This window comes from Vitis vinifera, chromosome 4 (genome assembly GCF_030704535.1).
Source record: "Vitis vinifera cultivar Pinot Noir 40024 chromosome 4, ASM3070453v1".
Taxonomy (NCBI): Eukaryota; Viridiplantae; Streptophyta; class Magnoliopsida; order Vitales; family Vitaceae; genus Vitis; species Vitis vinifera.
Window position 1 is genome coordinate 17,059,596 of NC_081808.1, and position 23,971 is coordinate 17,083,566.

Below are 23,971 nucleotides of genomic sequence, written 5' to 3' on the forward strand. Positions count from 1 at the left end.
ATAGTTGTCTGCATAGGAGAAATAGTAAATCATGACTCATAATGTATTAATTTTGATCTATTATTTTTTTTAGTTACTATATATATTTATATTGAGTTTCAAATTATTTTAAAAAAATATTAAACTCATTAATAAATTCAATACAAAACCTCACTTGATTTGAAATTTGTTTAAGAAAAAATGAGAAAGTATGTTAGGTAAATTCGCAAGGTAATAGTTATTTTAAACCAATTTTTGTTTATAAAAGGACAAAATTATTGTTTGAATAACTTGTTAACAAATCCAACACAATTTAATTTGCCTAATTTAATATTTATTTACCTAGTGAAACAAGGCGAACCAATTGAGCACATTAATTAATCACATAATAACATGCTCTAAAGGTCACAAATGAAGTAAGAAATGTCTACAATTGAAGTTTCGAGGCTTCAGACAAGTAGTATCTAAGTTTAACTAAGGTAGTACTTAATCTTCATTAAGGTAGTACCTAAGGTACATTAAAGTGGTACCTAAGGAATATTAAAGTAGTACCTAAGGTACAGTCCCCAAAGTAAGAAAGGTGAACCATTTCACCACATTAAATAATCACATAATGGCATGCTTTAAGGGTCACAAATGAAGTAAGTAATGTCCACAATTGAAGTTCCAAGGCTTCGAATAGGTAGTACCCAAGTTTAATTAAGGTAGTACCTAAGCTCCGTTAAGATGGTACCTAAGGTACATTAATGTGGTACCTAAGGGCTATTAAGGTAGTGTCTAAGGTACAGTCCCCAAAATAACAACGTGACTTGCAACTGGATATGTTGTAAGTTCCATCTGGATTCAATGCGACTTGTAGGTCATATGGTTATTTGGGAATAATATGGTTTCCACAACCGAACACAAAAGTTCAAGTCCACCAATGACTCCAAAATCGTTGATGTGCTCCATTTCAAACAAAGGAACTAAAAAACAATAAATAAAATTATTTACCTTCAAATTGAAATTTGGGGTTAGGGCAAAATGCGACTTAATGATAGAAAGAGATATCTTGTTGACGAAACCAATATTTTGGATTCCAGCTTTCCCTTCGGGTACACGTTGTTGTAGTAAATTCACAATCACAAATGTGCCTTCTTGAAGTCGTCTTTTAACCGGACATTCTTAAGATGGAATGCTCCATTTCGTTGCACTTTTATGTGGACAAGAGAGAAACACGCAAGTTGGAGTTTTGGATTAATGGTTTTTTTCTCTCAAATGAGACAATTTTTGGGAAATTTTAGATGGCTCTCAGGATTGTGTGGGTGATGAAGCCAAGAGAGAGAGAAAGAGAGAAATGCTCCCAAATCAAAGAGAATAAAGGTTCCAGATTAGGGAAATAATAGCTGATTGTTGGGTCGGGTTATTTTTCATAGGTTTCAAATTCATATTTTTCTGTTTTTAAAATTTTCAGTCTCTTTTGTGACATGGAGGGCTTGCTACTGATATGGAGACAAGGTTGCAACTGACATGGAAGCATGCAGGGGCAATCTAGGAACATAAAATGGAGTAAGCAAAGAGTGCACAAGAAAGATAATATTTTCCCATTTGACAGTCAAATCTCATATTCCATCTTATTGGAGTTTGATTGTCATATTACTTTCAAATAGCTGGCTACAAACACAACTTTCCCAAAAATTAAGAGAAAAGTATGTTATGGGTTTCTAATTTGAAAACATTAGGATTTTCATAACCAACTTTGCATAAACCAAGAAGCATATTCTGTTGCCCAAAAAATTTGGGGACTTCATGTACTACGGGCTAATGTGTGAATTGATACTGAAATTGTCCTCCTTATTCAGCCAGCTCAACATCCATATCATTTTTCCTAAAAAAATACCTAAAAATTAGAAAAAAAAACCAAAATTTTTAAAGCCCTAATTGCAGGATCTCACTTCGAAATCTTTCGTAACCCTAACAAAAGAAAGGGCAACCTTTGTTTTCTTTGCCCTGTAACCCTAAAAAAAAAAGGCAACCTTTATATTTTTCACTTTGGTTTCCACTGGTACCAATGAGGGCTCCCACCTCATCCTATGAAAACCTAAAGCCCAAGGTAAGCGCTGGTTTTCTTTTGTGGTTCTGGTGCAATTGGATTAGTGGGTTTTTAGTTAATTTGTTTGGTTTGCTATTAGGATGAATTGGGTTTTTTTTTTCTTATAGTTGTTTGAATTGTGCACTAATTTTTTAATTAAGTTTAATACCTAATTTTATGGTTCTTTGAAGAATTTGATCCAATTGATTTATTGGTTTCTTTGACCTTTTTGGTTATTAATGTTTAAATCTAGTGTTTGATGTTTCCATGGTTGTGGAAATGGTCCAATGGTTTAATTAAAATTTGATAAACTAGGGTCTAAGTGATTTTATCTATTGATAAACACCTCCCAGATTTCTTGATCTAAATGCTCTCCTATAGAATCCAAATTAGTTCTCATGGTTCCTTGAAACAATGTTGGGTCTTGAGGAATTATGCTCAAGCGAGACCTCAAATCCTTCAACCCCATCTGACTGATATCTACCCCATCAGTGAGTATCTGGCCTTCTGAGGGCTCAACAACTCAGAAGAGAGCTTGGATTAATGTTGACTTTCCGCTTCCCGTTCTGCCCACAACTCCAATTTTCTTTTCTCCTAGGAAGGTGTAAGTTATACTTTTGAGAAACATTGGGAGGGTTAGGGTATATTGGACATGGAGGTTGTCGAAGTCTATTCTTCCATTGCTTGGCCTACAATTCTCAATCACTAATGGAGCTTCACTAGGTATTTTGGTGAATTGAAGAATCCTCTCCATTGAAATCATTTTGTTTTTTGTTCCAAAGATTCACAATCATAGCTAGCTAACTGGTTGTTATAAAAAGTGTTGTAGGCCAATATGAAAGGTATTGTATAAATCCATAAGATGCATGTCTAAAAGGAGAAACTCTTTGCCTCCTCAAAAACTGACCAAACATGAACTTGATCAACAATTGTGGATGACATATCACTCTCTTCTAAACATGTGAGCTTCACTATGCTTGACTTCATCATGCTCATCTCTAACTTCCAGCTGTAACATGTAAAAAACTCATACTGGTAGTGATCCATTATCTGATACCTAGAGAGCCTCAAAATTCTTTCAATGTCTTCCTCCTTGCAAGGTTGTTTTGGAAGGCATGTCATTATGCACTCTATTTTCAATGATTGGAAGATTACTATCACGACCCAAAATTTGGCCCATGACCTCAGGTCAAAGGTTTGACCCTAAGGGTTTCTCCTATTCCATGTTGGCAGTCAACCAAAACACCTTGAAGTTTTTTTTTTCTACACATACATCACAATAGAGTTCTCACCAACTAACAATATCCCAAACACTACTCAAAAGTGACAAGATATATTAATTATCATTACAGTCCAAAAATAAAAATTCACAATTAAATAACTTAATCAAAATAGGGTCTCATTACAAATCTATAGTTCATAGTTACTAAAACAAGTCCCAATACCACAAATACAATAAAAATGACACGCTACACTAGGTTGCTCCAGGAGCATCCTAAAGTCCTCCCTGCCCCACCTGTGGATCCACATGAGTGATAGTTGCATCTAAAAAGATGTAAAAAGGAAAAGGTAAGCATTCCACATTGCTCAGTAGGGTGCCTAACACCCAAGGGATAATGGGGATTACTAAGTTTCCAAATAATACAAAAGAAGCATTTCAACAACATTGATCAAGCCACATAAATTAATTTATATAATTATACACAATTCCACAATATTCAACAATTAAATGAAATGCATGTGAATGTGTGACACACTTTTAACAACCCAAAACAATTATTTATCAACCAAAAAGAAATTCCCGAAATTACAAAGATTTCAAAAAAATCCAAATCATCCAAAAAAATTCTTACAACACCAATATTACCTACTTAACTCATAATGACAAGATTTACAATTTTTTTCCAAGAGAAAAAACATATTTAATTAAAGTTTTAGGGTTAGGTTCCCCTACCACAGATCTAAGAATCCGACCGTTAAAATCACGATCGGCCATCATAGAATTGTTCCTCTTGTTGAGTAGAGCACTTCCTCAAAATTTGAGCCAAAACGAACATCGTTCAACTGTCCAAATGGCCGACCAAAGTTCCGGCGGGATGGGTTTCTCCACAATTCACCGAGGCTCTCTCTCTCTCTCTCTCTCTCTCTCTCTCTCTCTCTCTCTCTCTCCCCCCCCCCCCCCCCCCCCCCATTTTGCCACTTTTTCAACTCCTTTCCCTTTCCTTTTTTTGTTTTTGTTTTTGTTTTTAAAAGCCCACTTTCTTGGCCTTTTCATCCAACCATCGCCTAGTCCACGACCCAACATCCAAGGTCCAATGAATTAATTCCTTTTTTTTTTCTTTTAAAACCCAATTCCCTTTGTTTTAACAACCCACAGCTCATGGCCCACTATCCAATTTTTTTTATTTATTCCATTTGTTTTTGTTTCATTTCCAATTTTTTTTATAACACACAAATTAATTTATTAAACACCAATAAAAAAATTTAATTTTCTCAATTTTATTAATAATCAATTTAATTTAATTTTTACTTAATTAATTCTAATTAATTTTAATTAATTCACTTTTCATTTTCGTTTTCGTTTTTCATTTCCGAAAATTTTCAATTTCTAAAATCCTAAGAAATTTTCTACCATAAGGCTGACGTGGCACAAAATTTTGAACTCGCCTACTTGACCAACACAATAAATTAAATTTCACCAATCCAAAATTAATATGTGTTCTCCAATCACTTTTCTTTTTTACTTTTCAACCACCACTCAAAAGAAGACTTTTCAAACTAGAATCTCCAACGTGGCCTAAAATACCCAATCATTACATCCTATCCTCCTAAAAGAAATCTCATCCCGAAATTTAAACGAGCTTACCTTAAAAATCGTAGAAGAGTTGCAGATATTGTCGTCTCATTTCTTTCTCAGGTTCTCAAGTGGCTTCTTCTATCCTATGGTGTTGCCACAACACTTTGACTACGGGAATCACCTTGTTCCCGAACCTATGCTCTCCAACTCCCTGAATTCGTAAAGGTTCCTCCACATAAGAAGTATCTTCACTAATCTGAACATATTGCAAGTCCACTACCCAAGTTGGATATGGAGTACACTTCCTTAGCATTGACACATGGAAGACATCATGCACAAGGGACAACTGTTGGGGTAAAATTAACTTGTATGCCATTGGGCCAACTATCTTATCAATTTGAAATGGTCCCACAAATCTAGGGGCTAACTTCCCCTTTTTCCCAAATCGAAATATGCCTCTTCGAAGGGATACTTTTACAAACACCCAATTCTCTTCCTCAAACTCCAAGGGCCTTCTCCTTTGGTCTGCATAGCTTTTCTGTCTATCTTGGGCAGTCTTAAGTTTTTCCTTGCTGAGTTGTATCTTTTTTGTAGTCTCTTGGACAATCTCAGGTTCCAACAAACGACTCTCACCCATCTCTATCCAACATAGGGGCGATCTACAAGGTCTCCCATAGAGTGCTTCATAAGGTGTCATGCCAACACTAGATTGGTAACTGTTGTTATAAGCAAACTCTGCCAAAGGTAAGTAATCTACCTAATTTCCTCCAAAGTCCAAAACACATGCCCTTAACATGTCTTCTAAAATCTGGATCATTCTTTCTGATTGACCATCTATCTGAGGGTGAAAAGCGGTGCTAAAATTTAATTGGATGCCCAAAGCCCTTTGTAAACTTTGCCAAAATTGAGAAGTAAACTTAGGGTCCATGTCAGACACTATAGTCAAAGGTATCCCATGCAGTCTCACAATCTCCTGTATATACAACTTAGCCAAAGAGTTCATGGAATCAGTAGTCTTCATGGCTAGAAAATGAGATGACTTAGTAAGACGGCCCACAATCACCCAAACTCCATTTTTCTTGCTTCTAGTTCTTGGCAACCCTATCACAAAGTCCATAGTGATATGATCCCACTTCCACTCAGGTATAGGTAAAGGTTGCAACAACCTTGCAGGCCTCTGGAGTTCAACTTTCACTTGCTGACAAGTCTGATAGTTGGCTACAAACTGAGCAATATCTCTCTTCATCCCACTCCACCAGAACTGTCTCTTTAAGTCATGATACATCTTGGTATTCCCATGGTGGATGGTATACTTTGCCCTATGAGCATCTACTAGAATTTCATTCCTCAACTCCACATCTCTTGGCACACACAATCTTCATTTAAATCTCACACTCCCATCTACATGTATAGACCAATTTCCATTTACTTCACCTTCTACCAACCGGGTTTTAACTTTTTCTAAAAACTCATCATGGACTTAGGCCTCCACTATTCTTTGGATAAACATTGGTCTAGCTGATATAATGTACAAGCATGGACCATGTCCTTCCCAACCAAGACATGGCTCAAAATCCTCAATAACTGCATGCATCTCAAACTCTCTCAACCCCAAGCTAGACAACTGGCCATAGCTCTTCCTACTCAAGGCATCTACTACAACATTCGCCTTTCCAAGATGGTAATGAAGAGCAAAATCATAATCTTCCAATGTCTCCATCCATTTCCTCTACTTAGAGTTCAGATCCTTTGAGTGAAAATGTATTTCAAACTCTTGTGATTAGAGTACACCTTAAACTTCTCCCCATACAAATAGTGTCTCCAAGTCTTTAGGGCAAACACCACTGCTGCAACCTCCAAATCATGTGCTAGATAATTCCGCTCATGCTACTTTAATTGTCTTGAGGCATAAGCTACCACCTTGCCTTGCTGCATTAGCACACACCCTAGCCCCACTATAGAAGCAACACAATAAACCGTAAACAACTCTCCACTAATAGGAGTAGTTAACACTGGAGCAGTGGTCAATTTCGACTTCAACTCCTAGAAAGCATTCTCACACTCCTCTTTCCATTCAAACTTCACTCATTTTCTAGTCAATCGAGTCATTGGTGTTGCAATATTAGATAAGTCTTCCACAAACCTCCTATAATATCCAGCCAACCCCAAGAAACTTCTAACCTTAAATACATTAGTAGGCTTTTGCCACTCCTGAACAGCTTCCACTTTGGAATGGTCCACTGCTATTCCTACCTCATAAACCACATGGCCTAAGAAATTCACTTCAGTAAGCCAAAACTCACTTTTGTCCAACTTCCCATACAACTAATGCCTTCTTAAAGTTCTAAGGGTGGTCACCAAATGCTGCTTATGCTCTTCCAAACTTCTGGAGTAAATCAAGATGTCATCCACAAAGACAATCACAAACTGATCCAAGTAAGCACAAAATATTATGTTCATTAAATCCATGAAAGCAATGGGGGCATTAGTTAACCCAAAAGGTATGACTAAGAATTCATAATGCCCATATCTTGTTCTAAAAGCGGTTTTAGGAACATTTGCTTCCCTAACCCTCAATTGATGATACCTAGTTCTCAAGTCAATCTTACTAAAATACTTTGCACCCTTCAACTGATCAAACAAGTCATCTATCCTTGGAAGAGGATACTTATTCTTCACAATAACTCTATTCAACTTCCTATAGTCAATACACAACCTTAAGGTGCCATCCTTCTTCTTCACAAACAACACTAGGGCTCCCATGGCGATGTACTCGGACAAATAAAACCCTTACTCAACAATTCCTCCAACTGAGTTTTCAACTCCTTCAACTCCAGAGGCACCATCCTGTAGGGGGATACTGAAATAGGATCCGTTCCTAGATATACTTCAATAGAGAAATCAAACTCTCTCCGTTCCTAGATATACTTCAATAGAGAAATCAAACTCTTTATGTGGTGGTAAACCTAGTAACTCATATGGGAATACATCCTAAAAGTGAAATCAAACTCTCTCCATTCTTAGATATACTTCAATAGAGAAATCAAACTCTTTATGTGGTGGTAAACCTGGTAACTCATATGGGAATACATCCTGAAACTTCCTCACCACTGGAATTTCTGTAATGTCTTTTTGGGCTTTCTCCTTACTACAAAGGCAAGTTAGGAAATTTATTGATCATTTCCTCAACACGTATTAATAGCACGGATCGGATTGCTAAAAAAGGCAAACTAACACACTTCCCTCCAACAAAGCAAACCTCAAATTCATCTGGCAGACAAAATATTATCCTATGACGATGACAATCAATAAGCGCTCTATACACCGTCAACCAATCCATTCCCAAAATAACATCATACCCAATCATATCCAAAATCCTCAAATCCACCTTAAGTGCTCTATTCTCCAAGGTAATAACGCACCCCTTGCATATTCTATCAATTCTAGAATTCGTACCCATAGGGGACTCGATAAGTAACAGATTTTCTACCATTTCCATTTTCAACCCCAATGTATTAGCACAAGATGCAGAAATGAAAGAATGAGTTGCACCAGTATCAAACAAAACACGCACCCAAGTACTATATACCAAAATCATACCTTCCACCAAAAGGGCATCCTCCTCTGGTTCTATTAGGGTCAAGGCAAAAAATCTTCTTGGTGCCTGCCTCCCCCTACCTCTAGCATTCGACCCCTAAGAAGAACGGGTCTGACTACTCATGGTAGTAGTTCTAGCTCCCTACGTTGTTGGGGGTAAATGTGGCGTCTGGTAGTAAGGCAACTGAAACTGAGGGGGTTGGAAAGGCATTACCGGCTGCTGTTGAAAACTTCCTTGAGATTGAGGTCAAGCCTGTTGTGCGCCCCGTAATGGGCAAGCCCTTCATAAGTGGTCTCCCGCCCCAAAACCATAACATACTCTATTAGTAGCTGCCCTCTAAGCACTTTGCTCACCTCCTGCATAGAACGAAGAATGTCTCTCAAACTACTGACTCATCTACTTCTGCTGTGGGCCCTGGGATCTCCTTTGGAAACTTTTCCCCATTCTTTGTTTCCCTTTTCTATCCCCTCTTTGCTCCCGAATTTGGTTGGTTTCCTTAATGTCCTGCTCCACCAACAAAACCCTCTTGACTAACTCAGACTAATCCCTTATTTCTAGTGGGACTGATCTATTCCGAATAGCAGACCTTAACCCCTACTGAAACCTCATAGCCTTTTCTCCTTCTTCACTGATCATCCCCAAGGAAAATCTGGACAACTCCGAAAAGCGTGACTCATACTCTAGCACCGACATGGTTCCTTGGATGAGGTGCTCAAACTCCATCCTCTTGGCGTGCTTAGCCACCTCTCCAAAATACTTGCCTAGGAAGATTCTCTCAAATTCTTCCTTGGTCATAACCCAGTATCATACACTCTTTTCATTGATTCCCACCAGAAATCAGCTTTGTTAACAAGCATGTATGTCACCAGACTTACCCTTATTTCCTCAAGTATGTCCAGCCCCACCAGAATCCTTTTCATCCTCCTTAACTAATGCTCAGGTACTTCCGCATTGGGTTCTCCATTAAAAGATGGAGGTTGCATCACCATGAATCTCTTCATCGCCTCCATCAAGCTCATTACTGGCCTCTCAGAGCAGTTCCTCCTCTCATCAACTGGGCAGTCTCCCTCAACTCCCTTCTTACTTCTCAGAGTTCTTTTATCAACTCCAACTCCTTATTTCTTTCAGATCTTCCTCTTCTAGTCCTTCCCGCCATTTCAAATTTAACAAGCCCTAATTCAACCACATTACCAAGGTGAGCAAAATAAATTCACATGTACCCATTTAGCAACTTCAACAACTATTAAAACTTTCACTTTCATACAATCACAATACATAACTCAATTAATAATCAGCTCATTAACTAATACATACAGAAAATCATAACATTACAATACACACAAACACCCACAAACATTGACCCCAAGGTATTATTGCAACCTTGGCTTTGATACCACATTATCACGACTCAAATTCCGGGTGACCTAAAATTTGGCCCATGACCCCAGGTCAAAGGTTTAACCCTAAGGGTTCCTCTTATTCCATATTGGCAGTAAACCAAAACACTCTAATTTTTTTTTCTACACATACATCACAATAGAGTTCTCCCCAATTAACAATATCCCAAACACTACTCAAAAGCAACAAGATAAATTAATTATCATTACAGTCCAAAAATAAAAGTTCACAATTAAACAACTTAATCAAAATAGGGTCTCATTACAAACACATAGTTCATAGTTACTAAAACAAGTCCCAATACCACAAACACAATAAAAATGACACGCTACACTAGGCCGCTCTAGGAGCATCCTGAAGTCCTCTCTGCCTCACCTGTGGATCCTCAGAAGTGATATCTACATCTAAAAAGATGTAAAAAGGAAGGGATGAGCATTCCACATTGCTCAGTAGGGTGCCTAACACCCAAGGGATAATGGAGATTACTAAGTTTCCAAAGAATACAAAAGAAGCATTTCAACAACATTGATCAAGCCACATAAATTAATTTCCATAATTATACACAATTCCACAATATTCAACAATTAAATGAAATGCATGTGAACGTGTGACACACAGTCATACAATGCACTGTCATTCTCGAGCTTTCACCGAAGGATGCGCGTCCACACCCAAATACACTCCCCATTTAGAGTCTTCCCAGGGTAAACTTTTGGGTCTTTCACCCTAGGGATCTCTCTCCCTTCTTAATTCGCCTCACACGGGCTTTTACTCTTCATCACTATTTCATTTTTTTTCCTTTGTTTTTCCATTTCATACACTTTTCACAAATTTTATCATTTCTTCACACAACCATGATGCAAATGAATGCCACAATTCCAAAATTTCCCAATAATTTCAACAATTCCAACATTCCCAATAATCCAATAAAATAAATTTTCCACATTAAAATTTTCAAAAATATCCCAATAAATTTTCAAAAATTCACATATCAATAAATTTGAAATTATACCACAATTTCAAAATTTTCCAACAATTCTAATAATTTCCAATAATCAAGTATAATTAATTTTCCATATTAAAATTTCCGAAAATACTCCAACCAATTCCCAAAAATTCACATATCGAAAATTTTGAAATTATACCACAATTTCGGAATTTTCCAACAATTCCCATAATTTTTAACAATCCAAAACAATTATTTATCAACCAAAAAGAAATTCCCGAAATTACAAAAATTTCAAAAAAAATCCAAATCATCCAAAAAAATTCCTACAACACCAATCATCAGTATCTATTTTAATTAAAGTTTTAGGGTTAGGTTCCCCTACCACAGATCTAAGAATCCAGCCGTTAAAATCACGATCAACCATTGTAGAATTGTTCCTCTTGTCGATTAGAGCATCTCCTCAAAATTTGAGCCAAAACAAACGTCGTTCGGCCGTCCAAATGGCCGACCAAAGTTCCGAAGGGTTGAGTTTCTCCACAATTCGCCGAAGCTCTCTCCCTCTCTCTCCCTCCCTTATTTCTGCCATTTTTTCAACTCATTTCCCTTTTTTTTAAAAAAAAAAACGCACTTTCTTGGCCTTTTCATCTAGCCACCACCCAGTCCATGACCCAATATCCAAGGTCCAATGAATTAATTCTTTTTGTTTTTTCTTTTAAAACCCAATTCCCTTTGTTTTAACAACCCACAACTCATGGCCCACTATCCAATTTTTTTTTCTTTTATTTATTCCATTTGCTTTTGTTTCATTTCCAATTTTTTTTATAACACACAAATTAATTTATTAAACACCAACCCAAAAATTTAATTTTCTCAATTTTATTAATAATCAATTTAATTTAATTTTTACTTAATTTTTAATTAATTCACTTTTCATTTTCGTTTTCGTTTTTCGTTTTCGGAAAATTTCAATTTCTAAAATTCTAAGAAATTTTCTACCATAAGGCTGACGTGGCACCAAATTTTGAACTCGCCTAATTGACCAACACAATAAATCAAATTTCACCAATCCAAAATTAACACATGTTCTTCAATCACTTTTCTTTTTGACTTTTCAAACTAGAATTTCCAACGTGGCCTAAAATACTCCGTCATTACAATTAATCTTTAGCGAGGTTGCTGATGGGGAAGTTTGATGGTTACTTGACACACTCCAAAATGAAAAATCAGAGATGAGAGAAGGTTTCGGTCATTCTGTCCACTTGTAGAAGCAACATCTTTAATATCATCTGATTTTTAAAAAAATGATTCGTCATAATATTTGTCATCAATCTGCTTGACACCACTATCTAAAAGAGGGAAATATGACTCAAAATCAGTATCAGATGCTTCAAAACCATTCTCATTTTTCTATATAGACAACTCTATTCCCACTTATTCAAACTGTCCATCTAGAACATTTTGGATGGTATCAATTTTTAATTTGCATCTTTCAAGCTTCTTGTGCATCATATATGGACCTTCAATGGGACAAAGCTGCCATTCAGGATCTTCAATCAGACTGGTTTTGCGCATTGGAAATATTCCTCGCTCATGTACGAGTTGTTGGAGAAAGGTTTGCCACTTGCTTTCAGCATGGAGAATCCATCCATACTTATCTTGACGAACAACTCGCAACTCAGTAGACATTGCTTCATGAATCAATTTAAGTGCACACCGCCGCTAATTGACCTGCTCCTAGTATCTCAAGTCTAATTTTGCAATATCCTGTGATCTGCGCCCCAATTCCCGCTTACGACGCTCCTCCAAACCTTTCATTATCTCTCTATGAAACTTTGTTGATCCAGCAATATGTTGCACCCACATAATAGTAGCACACTACTCCAATACTTTACTAACAATTTGTTCACTAGTTTGAAGCCACTTAAAGAAAACAGATAAGCTTCCTGTCAATAGTTTGTCAAAACCACAATGTAGTACATCCAAAAGTTGACTTTGGTTCGGTTTAGAGACTAGCAAGTCTTATGAGACAAGATTTGCATAAGATATTTTTAGAACAAGTGTGCTCCGGTATGTGCATCAACAGGACTGAAAATATCATCTAGGGAATGCACATCTGAATCACTATAGATTGCCCTTGCCAATTGGATCCTCTGTTTTTGCCTTGCACTCAAATTTCCATTAGACCAAAGCTGAATGTCCCTATTCGAAGCCAAGTATGCTACAGAATAAGCTTGATTTTCCAGATTCGACTGAGCCACATACTGTAACCTTGTAACCTTTCATGATTTTCATCCGTTCAGCAATTTTGATAGTTGACTTCAAATTTTCATCACATGTCCAAGCGTATTCTTCTATCTCAATATCAATGGCAACTTCGGATGGTTCAACTTTCCCCCATTTTTGTACCGTATAAAACCCAAACAATGCAGATTCATCCATCAATCATAGACATCAGAGGAACATCTTCATAATTTAAATCCCCGAACATTGAACCTAGAATGCCACAAACTAAGAACCCTCAGGAACTATGGTAACCTTTGCATCTATCTAACCCCAAGAAACCCTGTTATACACAACCTTTATAATGTTCCCACCTTTCTCGGAATATTCACCCTGTTATGGTTTCCGTAGCCCAAAACACCAAATGAGGGGAAATGAAGAAATACATAGATGCAGAAGCAAAGAAAAATAATCCAAAAAAAAAAACAAAATAAGGGAGATAAAGATGGGTAAGCAGGCAAGCCGCATTTCATTATTTATAAAAGGGCTTGAAGAATTGAACACGTCAAGACAAATTTAGTTAAGACTTTATCAAGATTCCACAAACATTCAAGATCAAACATAAATCTCTATTTTAGCTATTTGTAGAAAGATCAAAGAGATCAAGAACACAACCATAATGGAGCAAGTTTATAGGCAATTTCGATTCAACAACACAAATAAGTGGCCCTTGATGTCCACTCCAATTAGCAAAATAAATGCTCAAAGCCATCAGAGAATCAAACACAAAAGAAGACATAGAAAATAGCCGAAAACGTACCTGGGCAGTCTTCACCTGATTACTTGGCTTCCTTGCTATGGTTCTTCTTCGAAATCCTCAAAAATCAATCGTGCATTCCTGTTCTCCTTCTTTCCATCCAAACAATCCCCTCAATCTTTTTTTTTTTCGTGTCCTTTTTTGTATATCTCTACCTCTAGAAAATCTCCCTATTGAAAAGAAAAAATCCCATCCTTTCTTCATTTCTTTCCCTTCCTTTTTTTGAAAATCAGAATACCTTTCCCCCTCCTTTAAAGAATCCTTTCCTTCCATATGTATGCAGCCAAGTTGATCTCTTCCCTCCAAAAATCTTTTTTTTTTTTTTTTTTCTTAAGTGGACATGCCTTTGTGAGAGGTCAATAGACAGTTGAGATTTCCTTGCAAAAATAATAAAACGAAAATAAAAATAAAACATAATATAAGTTAGAGATCTTGCAATACATAAAATATAATAAAGCAAAACTATCAATCTCATGCAATTTTTATTTATTTTTTATTTTTTTAACTTCTTTTATATATTTTAAAAAAATGATGGATAAATGTGTGAATATATAAATGAGTAGATCAAACACATGCAAACTGTACAAATTATGTGGGCCATGCAAGTCATGCGACTATGTACAAATTATGTGGGCCATGCAAGTCATGCGACTATGCGAATCATGCAAGAAACATTAAAAATGTCTAATAGGCCAAGTGTGTCTAAGAAGGCCTAAGTGAAATTAGATGAACCTAATGTGTCTAAATGGACCAAAGATGGTGCCTAATGGGTCGGGTATACCTAAGTAAAGCCTAATCTAAACTTGAAGGGTAGCCAAGGTCATAATGTGGAGCCGAATAAACCCCTCAACTAAAGTCTCCAAGGTGACTCAAAAAAGGTAAGTTTTATGAGTAGCCACGGGCCACCAAGAGATTGCTATGGAGTACTGAAAGAGCATTTAAAGTCATGTGCTAAAGGGACAAAATGGACGGTCTACAACTTGAGTTCGTGACTTACCATTCACTGCATGTAGACTCTCTATGAACTAGTGCCCGTAATCTAATAAGGTAATGTTATCACTTATCAAGATTACCTCTCAAATCCTTGAGTTACAAATTCCATTTATTATGTGATCAACTAACATACTCCAACTCCAATGAACATATGTTAAATTCTATTAAAGAAATTAATATGGCCACAAATTTCATGATCACATGTTCTTTAGATCACCTGAGGGGACACACTATCTTAATCCCATGAGATATCATAGTGCTTATATTGAGAATACCTGTTGTCACCAGCATCCATCAACAATGATCCAATCCATAGGGATATATGACTACTTTAGGATCTTACCTAAATGTTAAAGTCTCTTGTTGATTTTGGCACATATTCAATATCCTCTTAAGGTTGAGAGTCCATGCAGTATAGTAGTTTAGTGAATCATGACAATTGATAGCCTTGCGTTGTGATTTACCGAAGGACTACACAATTTCATGTCACACATTCCTCCATCACATGCCTATCTTACGCTTTACTTAACTCGTACATGACAATTTGAATACTTATCCCATCAATGATGTTTGGAGAAAAACAATTTCTTTAAGTCTTCTTGCCTTTTATAAACTAAACCATTGGAAATAGAGTTCACACATTTATGTGGATACAATATTTATGCATTTGAATAAAATTTTCATTAGCATATAAGGGTGTTGACCTAACTATACAAGACAAATATACCAACTATACATGAGATGTACAAGACTCTAATAGGTTTTGTATGTTTTGTTAATAACATGAGCTTGGCATTAAGATGATTATCAATATTTTTTTTTTGTTTACCAAATTATGTCATTAAGACCTTCCCCACCAAAATTATAACATAGGAAATAAAATTAAAATTAATTATGTTTGAATTATTTATTATAAGTGAATTGAAGCAAACTAAATGAAATATATATTTTTACTATTTAGCCCTTATAAACATAATTTCATCGTTATCAGTAAAGATTAATAAATCATATTTAAATGGAATTAAAAATTATTTTTGTAACATTTTTATTTTTTTAAATCATTAATTTAAATTATGAAATTAGTTTTAAAATTAAATTTTGTTGTTGTAATTCATTTTTTTGAAGATTTCATTATTTTTATTTTATTACTTTAAAAATTGCTTTAATAGAAAAATATTTATCTTAATGGTTTTAAATATTTTTAAATAAAATTAGTGTGGGGGCAATTAGGTAATTTTATAATGGAGAAATTTTGAATATCTTGAAGACTATAAGGTAGTGTTTGTTTTTTTAGCTTTTTGCTGAAAACCATTTAGTTTTAGAATTTAGGTTGTTTGTTTTTTTACTTTTTCATGACTTATTATAAACTTTTTACTAAATAGAAAAAGCCAAAATATATGGCTTTTTCTAAATAGAAAAAAATAACACAATGATTTTTTTTACTTTTTAATACTTAATAAAAATAAAATACTACAAAAACAAACAACCTAATATTTAATACTATTAAGTATTAAGGTTCTATTTAGAATTAAGTAAAAAAACAAACACCACCTAAGTGTTTACATTATTTTCATAATAATATATATATGAGAAATAATAAATACCATGTGTCTAATTTTCAAGTTAGACAAAAAAAATTAAAAATTGTTTAATCTATGTAACAAATAATGTAAGTTTGAAATAAAGAATAATATTTATTATATATTATGTAAATTTGAAAAAAAAAATCTCTGATGAGATGTTTAAAAAATATTTATTTTAAAAATGCATTTGACAATATATCTCCAATATTCAATTTGTTGGAGAAAAATAATTGAAAAATCATTCAATTTGATCCTGATGATAAATAGGTGAGAGAAGGGTGACGTGAATAGAGAGAGAAAAAGGATGAAAGAGAGAATGAAAGAGTTAGGGTTGGGTTGGCCTCTTAATTTTTTTATTTGATAAGGGTATTTTAGAAATTTTTGAAAGGTAACATCCTTCGGGTTAGTTTCTACTTTATTGTTAGGTTTTGAGTTCAAATATCACTCATAAGAAAGACTTGGCAAATTATCGGCTAACGTAACCCAAAACATAATTTTCTCTTTAAAAAATAAAATAAAAATAAATAAAATTTCGATAGACAGTTAAGCGCCCACGTGTAAACAAACCAAGGTTGGATGAAAATGGAGAGAAAGAGAGAGGAATCTTCCAACCACTTAATTAATAAAATAAAAATAAAACTTAGACACTACGCTAAGCAAACTGACCTATAAATACACGCCAAGCCCGCCTCCAAACAAAACGAGGTTGGTGAGAATGGAAAGCAAGTATCCCGAGTCCGACGCCCGCACTGTTTTCTCGGCTCTGCCGGAGGGTGCCATCGTCGATATTTTGAAGCTAACGACTCCTCGGGACGCCTGTAGACTGTCAGCGGTGGCATCAGTGTTTTCGTCGGCGGCGGAGTCGGACTCTTTGTGGGAGAGTTTCCTGCCGCCCGATTATCTGGAGATCGTCAGCCGGTCGTCGGAGTCTCCGTCTCGACGTGATTTCTCCACCAAGAAGGAGCTCTTCTTCAGTCTCTGCGATTCTCCTCTGTTGATCGATGGGGGCAGAAGGGTAAGATCCACGGTATTCTCTGATGAAGAAGATAGTAGTAGTATTAATATAATTTTGTTGAAATCTCATGGTTAGTTTATCATGTGTTTAACTAAAAGCTAAATTATATTTGCATCCACCGGTTTGATATTTTTATCTGCCCTTCTCATGAATTTTTTTGGACAAAAATATTTCCACATGAAATTCTTAAACTACCCATTTTTTTCTCCGCTCACTTTTTCTCTTCTTATCTCTTAATAGTCCTTACAAAATCCATTAAGAATTTGGTGAATGTAAAGATAATTTCCCTAGAGGGAAAGGCAAATTGAAGAGGTCAATTTGTCATTTAGATCTTTTTTTTTTTTTTTTTTCTAAATTTTGAAATAATTATTTTAAAAAAAAAGTTGTGAAATGCATCCCCTCAATCTCACCATACATCCACGGATTTTTATTTTAAAATAAATTTCACATATGAAATTGTAAAAATTCCATCTTTTCTAATCACTCACACCAAGCTATTCTTCTCCAATCTTTTTTGGGAATTAAAAAAATATAGTGAAAAAGAACATATTGCGGAAAAATATGATGGGAGGGGATGGGAAGAAAGGGAAAAAAAAATTTGGAAAAGAGTTAAGCTATGTTGGGTTCTTTATAAATTTGAAGAAGGAATAAAAATCAGGAGGAAAAATAGAAAAAAAATATGAGAAAAATAAAAATAAAATTAAAATTAATAAATTATTTTTAGCCATTATTTCAAATTAATTTCATTTATTTTTCTTATTTTATGTTAAGATTAAATCATTTAAAAATATATAAATTTTTAATTACTTTTAATCATATATATTTTATATAATAAAACTAAATATAAGAAGGTTAGGGTTTTGAATGAAAGGTTGTAGAGATGTTGAAGAAAAGGGTATTTTCGACATTTTTTTATGTAAACATCTTTATTTTTATTTTTTTTAGAAAGGAAAACATGTGGATGTATCTAAAATTTCTCAAAACATTGTAGTGGGTGGATATGCAATTTTTAAAATTTATGGTGAATGATTATAAAATTAGATTTTTTTATTATAAATATTATAAATATATAATATTTACCATCTCGATAAGTGGTGATTTTTTTTTAAATTTTTTTTATATTTCATTCATATTACAACCTATTTGAAAGTGATTTTGAGGAAGTGTTACAAAAATGAGATAATTAATAAAGTTTTAAAAATCTAGAAAATCACTTAATATAATTTTTTTTTAGTATGTAATATATTAATAAAAACATTATTTTAATTTAAAGTGATATTATTGTCATGGATTAAAAATAATATTAAAGTGCATTTGACGATGTTTATACTCAAAGTGTTTGTGTTTGACAGTAATTTCATAAAGTGTTTTTAACTTTTCTAATACTTGAAAAAATAAAAATTTTCAAATGTTATAAATGTTAAAAACATTTCATAAAATTACTACTAAATGCACTCTAAGAGTATATTTGACAATAATTCTAGAAAATGATTCTAACCTTTTTAATACTTGTAAAATAAGAAATTTCAACTGTTGGAAAAGCTAGAAACACTTCCTACAATCACTGTCAAACGCACTAAAAGAGTCCGTTTGACAGTGATTTTAGAAAACACTTTTAATCTTTATAACACTTAAATTTTTTTATCATTTAAGTGTTAAAAATGTTAGAAACGTTTTCTAAAATTATTTCTAAACACACTTAAAAGCCTGTTTTATAGTGATTTTAGGAAGTGCTTTTAGTATTTTTAATACTTAAAATTTTTTATCATTAAAGCGTTAAAAATGCTATAAACGCTTTCTAGAATCACTCCAAAAAACACTTAAATGTTTCTCTAAAAAACACTATAAGTGAATTTTTATGTCATTATAATTAATTTTTCAGATTTTTAAAAGTATTTCCTAAAATTAGTTAAACATCTAATTTTTTTATTTTAAAAAACACACTTTTGAGGCTAAAACCATTACCTAGAATCAATCACTACCAAAGAGGCTTTTACTCTCAAAGATAGTAAGTGAAATAAGAACATAGAATTGTTAATTTTATATATTTTTATATTATTTTATTATTTTGTTTTAGTATTTTAAGTAGTCGTTTTCATGTTAAAGGTTTACAAAAATCTAAACTTTTTTAACATTTCTCAGGGCTTTTGGTTGGAGAAGCAAAGTGGAAAAAAATGTTACATGTTAGCAGCAAGAGAACTCAGTATTACATGGGGTGATACTCCTGAGTATTGGACATGGACTTCTATACCAGAGTCTCGATTTTCTGAGGTCGCATTTCTTAATGAAGTTTGTTGGTTTGAAGTTAAAGGTAAAATAGATACTGACATGTTGTCTTTGAGAACAAAGTATGCAGCTTACCTTGTGTTTGATAGGAGAGATTCGTATGGATTTGAAAATGTCGAGGTGAAATCATCAGTTGGAATTATTGGAAGTGAAGCCACTGAGAACATAATTTATTTAGACAAAGATGCAAGCGAAGAAGAAGATACGGAGGATGAACTTGTGAGTATTCAGAATGTAAGAAGCTGGATTAATGATACTCTGACTCAATTGTATTCATCACAAGAACCAGATAAAGAACTTGTAAGTTTTGAAGATGTGAGAACTTGGATGAACAAAAATATATTTCAATTGCATTCCTCACATGAACCACAAGAACCTGGGGTTTCTACAAAAGGCGATGGTCCATATCCAAATATGAGAAAAGATGCATGGGTTGAGATTGAATTGGGCGAGTTCTTTAATGAAGGAGGAGGAAATAAGGAGTTAGAGATTGCCATCAAGCAGTTTGATGGTCATTGGAAACAAGGTCTTATTATTGAAGGGATCGAGATTAGACCAAAAAATGATTAGATGCTTCAATATCTTCCAAGGGTTTTTATTTATTTATTTATTTATTATTATTATTATTATTATTATTATTCATTTATAATCTACTCATATTTGATAGGGCAAGTCATGCAACTATACATCACAGGAAAAAAAAAAAAAAAAGTGTTTAGAACTTTGCTTGTTCCTTTTCAATTTTAGTGTAAAGTGGGAAAAAATATTATCAATTCATGTATTTCAACAGTGATTTTGAATTTCTTCCAAAATGACCCTCAAATGTTGAGGACAAGTACCTTACTACATTAAAAGTTGTTATCAAGTACACCTATCACTTTTTATTTTTTATTTTATATTTTTTTTATTTCTCTCACATCTCACCTTTTGCCATTTTTTTTCTTGTGTGTCATGCAACCAAACATCACCAAAAAATAAATATGTTTTTGGGAACTTTGCTTTTTCCTTTTTAATTTTAGTGTAAAGTGAGAAAAAATATTATCAATTTATGCACTCAAATAGTATATTTAAATTAGTTGCAAAATTACCCTTAAAAATTGAGGGCAAGTACACATATCATTTCTAAAGATGTTGACAAGTACATGTACCATTTTTTTTTATCTCATATAAACTCTCTCAAACATCTCACCTGCCACGTTTCTTACCTTTTTTTTTAATTTTCCATTTTTTTTTCTCTTATCACCTAATCCATTGCCATCTAATTTCTTATGTTATTTTTTTTCTCTTTCCTTTAACATTTCTTTTAATATGTTCATATAATCTCCCATAAAACTTATTTTAATTTTGATTTATTTTCACTTTCTAATCTTTCCATATTTATTAATTTTAATTATTATTTGGGCATATTAAAATTAAAATGATGATAAATAATAAATAGTTAATATAACAAATTAAATTAAAACATAAATATATAATGGACAAAAATGAAAATATTATCTTACAAATAATATACTTGATGATTTAAAATATTAATTATAATAATGCATTTGGTAAATTAAGGTTTAAATTTAAAAATTATTTTTATTATTTAGAGGTTTATGATATAAGATTTTTTATATTAATGTTAAATGAAAGATTTATTTACTTTGTAAATCCTATCACATGTTAAAGTAAAAACTTTATAATAATATTTTATTATTTATATTATTCTTATTTTTATTTTAAGTTTATCATATCAAAATCACAATAAGTGATGACATTTTTTTTAATCTTTTTTCTTATGGTTTTAACTTGTTAGTTGATCTCACTTTTTGTTTGGTTAAAATCTTCAATTTTTTCAATTAAAAGAATTTTTTTTTTTCATAAAAAAATTGTATTTAACCTTTTATATTAATTTCATAAAAAATAGGTACATCTTTAACTAAAATAGTTACATCCTTTCTTAAGGAAACTGCGACCTTTATTTTCCTTCTCATAGTCCATATATTCCTTTGGGGACCCTTGGAAAGAGATTGGAGGTTGTTCTTTATCCCAGAACAAACTATGGAACCCTTTATACATTTTTAAGAAAATTTGGTATATCTTATCCTTGACTTCAATTTTTTAATTAAAATAAATATAAAAGAAAATGTATTTTTTCATTAAAAAAAAATTGTATTTAACCATTTATATTAATTTCACAAAAAATGGGTACATCTTTAAGAAAAACAAGTATATCCATTTCTAGGAGAACCGAGACCCCTATCTCCATTATCATGGTCTATATATTCCTTTATGGACCCTTAATAAGTGATTAGAGGTTCTCCTTCCCAGGTACAATCTCAACAAAAAATAGGCATATTCATTCTTAAGGAAACTGGGACATTTATCTCCCTTCTCATAATCCATATATTCCTTCGGAGACCATTAGGAAAGGATTGGAGGTTGTTCTCCACTTTGGAACAGACTATGGAACCCTAAGTACATCCTTAAGAAAATTTTATACATCCATAAGAAAATTTGGTACATCCAATCTTTAGGCTACTGAGACTCTATCTTCCTTCTTATGGTCCATTTATTTCCTTGAGGATTCTCAGGAAATGATTGGAGATTGTTCCCCACCCTGAAATGGACATTGGAACCTTATGTATATCCTTAAGAAAATTTGGTACATCTTTAAGAAAATTTGGTACATCCAATCCTTGGGCTAATAGGACACTCATCTTCCTTCTCATGGTCCTTTTATTCCTTTGGGGACCTTCAAGAAGTGATTAGAGGTCACTCCCCACCTCGTAACGAACTTTGGAATCCTTGGTACATTATTTACAAAATTTGGTACATCCTTAAAAAAAAAATTGGTACATCCAATCATTAAACTATCCAGACCCCTATCTTATTACCCATGGTTTGTTTATTTCTTTAGGGATCCTTAGGAAGGGATTGAAGGTCGTTCCCTACCCTGAAACAGACTTTGGAACACTAGGTACATCCTTAAGGAAATTTGGTACATCTTTAAGAAAATTTGGTACATCCAATCTTTGGGCTATTAGGACCCCTATCTATTTTACCATGGTCCATGTTGTCCTTTGAGGACCCTCAGGTAGTGATTGGAAGTTGTTCCCCATCCCAAAATGGACTTTGGAAACCTAAGTACGTCCTTAAAAAAATTTGGTACATCCTTAAGAAAATTTGATACATCCAATCCTTGGGCTAACATGACATTTATCTCTCTTCCCATGGTCCATTTATTCCTTTAGAGACTCTCGGGAAGTGATTGGAAGTCGTTTCCCACCTCATAATGGACTTTGGAACCCTTGGTACATCATTTACAAAATTTGTTAGATCCTTAACAAAATTGGGTATATCGTTAAAAAAATTTGGTACATCCAATCCTTGAGCTACCGGGACCCCTATCTTATTACCTATGGTTTGTTTATTTCTTTAGGGATCTTTGGGAAGCGATTGGAGGTCGCTCCTTACCCTAGAATGGACTATAGAACCCTAGGCACATCATTTACAAAATTTGGTATATGCTTAAGAAATTTTGGTACATCCAATTCTTAGGTTACTAAGACTCCTATATTATTATCCATGGTCCATTTTTTCCTTTGGGAACCCATAGGGAAGTTATTGGAAGTTGTTCCATACTCAGAACAAACTTTAGAACCCTTGGTATATTCTTTACAAAATTTGGTACATCCTTAACAAAATTTGGTGCATCCAATCGTTAGGCTACCGGTACCCTTATCTTAGTACCCATGGTCTGTTTATTCCCTTAAGGACCCTTGGGAAGTGATTGAAGGTTGTTTCCCATCCTGAAATGGACTTCACCCTAGGTACATCCCTAAGAAAATTTGGTACATCCAAGCCTTGAGCCTACGGGACACCTATCTCCCTTTCCATGGTCCATTTATTTCTTTAGGGACCCTCGAAAAGTAATTGGAGGTTGTTCCCCACCTTGGACTAGACTTTGGAATCCTTGGTATGTCATTTACAAAATTTGGTACATCCTTAAGAAAATTTGGTACATCAAATCCTTAAACTATCGAGACTCTTATCTTATTAATCATGGTTTCTTTATTTCTTTAGGGATTTTTATAAAATGATTGCATGTTATTCCCCCCCTCAAAATGAACTTTGGAATTCTAGGTACATCTTTAAGGAAACTTGGTACATCTTTAAGAAAATTTGTTACGTCTAATCCTTGGGCTATTAATACCCTTATCTTAGTACCCATGGTTAGTTTATTCCTTTAAGGACCCTTGGGAAGTGATTGAAGGCCATTC

The 23,971-nt window shown here is 33.8% G+C and overlaps 1 protein-coding gene across 1 annotated transcript; it reads left to right on the plus strand.

Moving 5' to 3' along the window:
* The first annotated feature begins 17,094 nt into the window (after positions 1 to 17,094).
* LOC100245523 (F-box protein PP2-B10) lies at positions 17,095 to 20,613 on the plus strand. The gene is made up of 2 exons (XM_002270446.4): positions 17,095 to 17,420; positions 19,563 to 20,613. The coding sequence occupies exons 1-2, from the start codon at positions 17,121 to 17,123 to the stop codon at positions 20,274 to 20,276; spliced, it is 1,014 nt and encodes a 337-aa protein (XP_002270482.1). The 5' UTR covers positions 17,095 to 17,120; the 3' UTR covers positions 20,277 to 20,613.
* The last annotated feature ends 3,358 nt before the right edge of the window (positions 20,614 to 23,971 follow it).

Coding starts and splice junctions, on each gene's coding strand:
- LOC100245523 (XM_002270446.4), top strand. CDS start 17,121: ATGGAAAGCAAGTATCCCGAGTCCGACGCCCGCACTGTTTTCTCGGCT. Junction 17,421..19,562: donor TGATCGATGGGGGCAGAAGG/GTAAGATCCACG, acceptor AACATTTCTCAG/GGCTTTTGGTTGGAGAAGCA.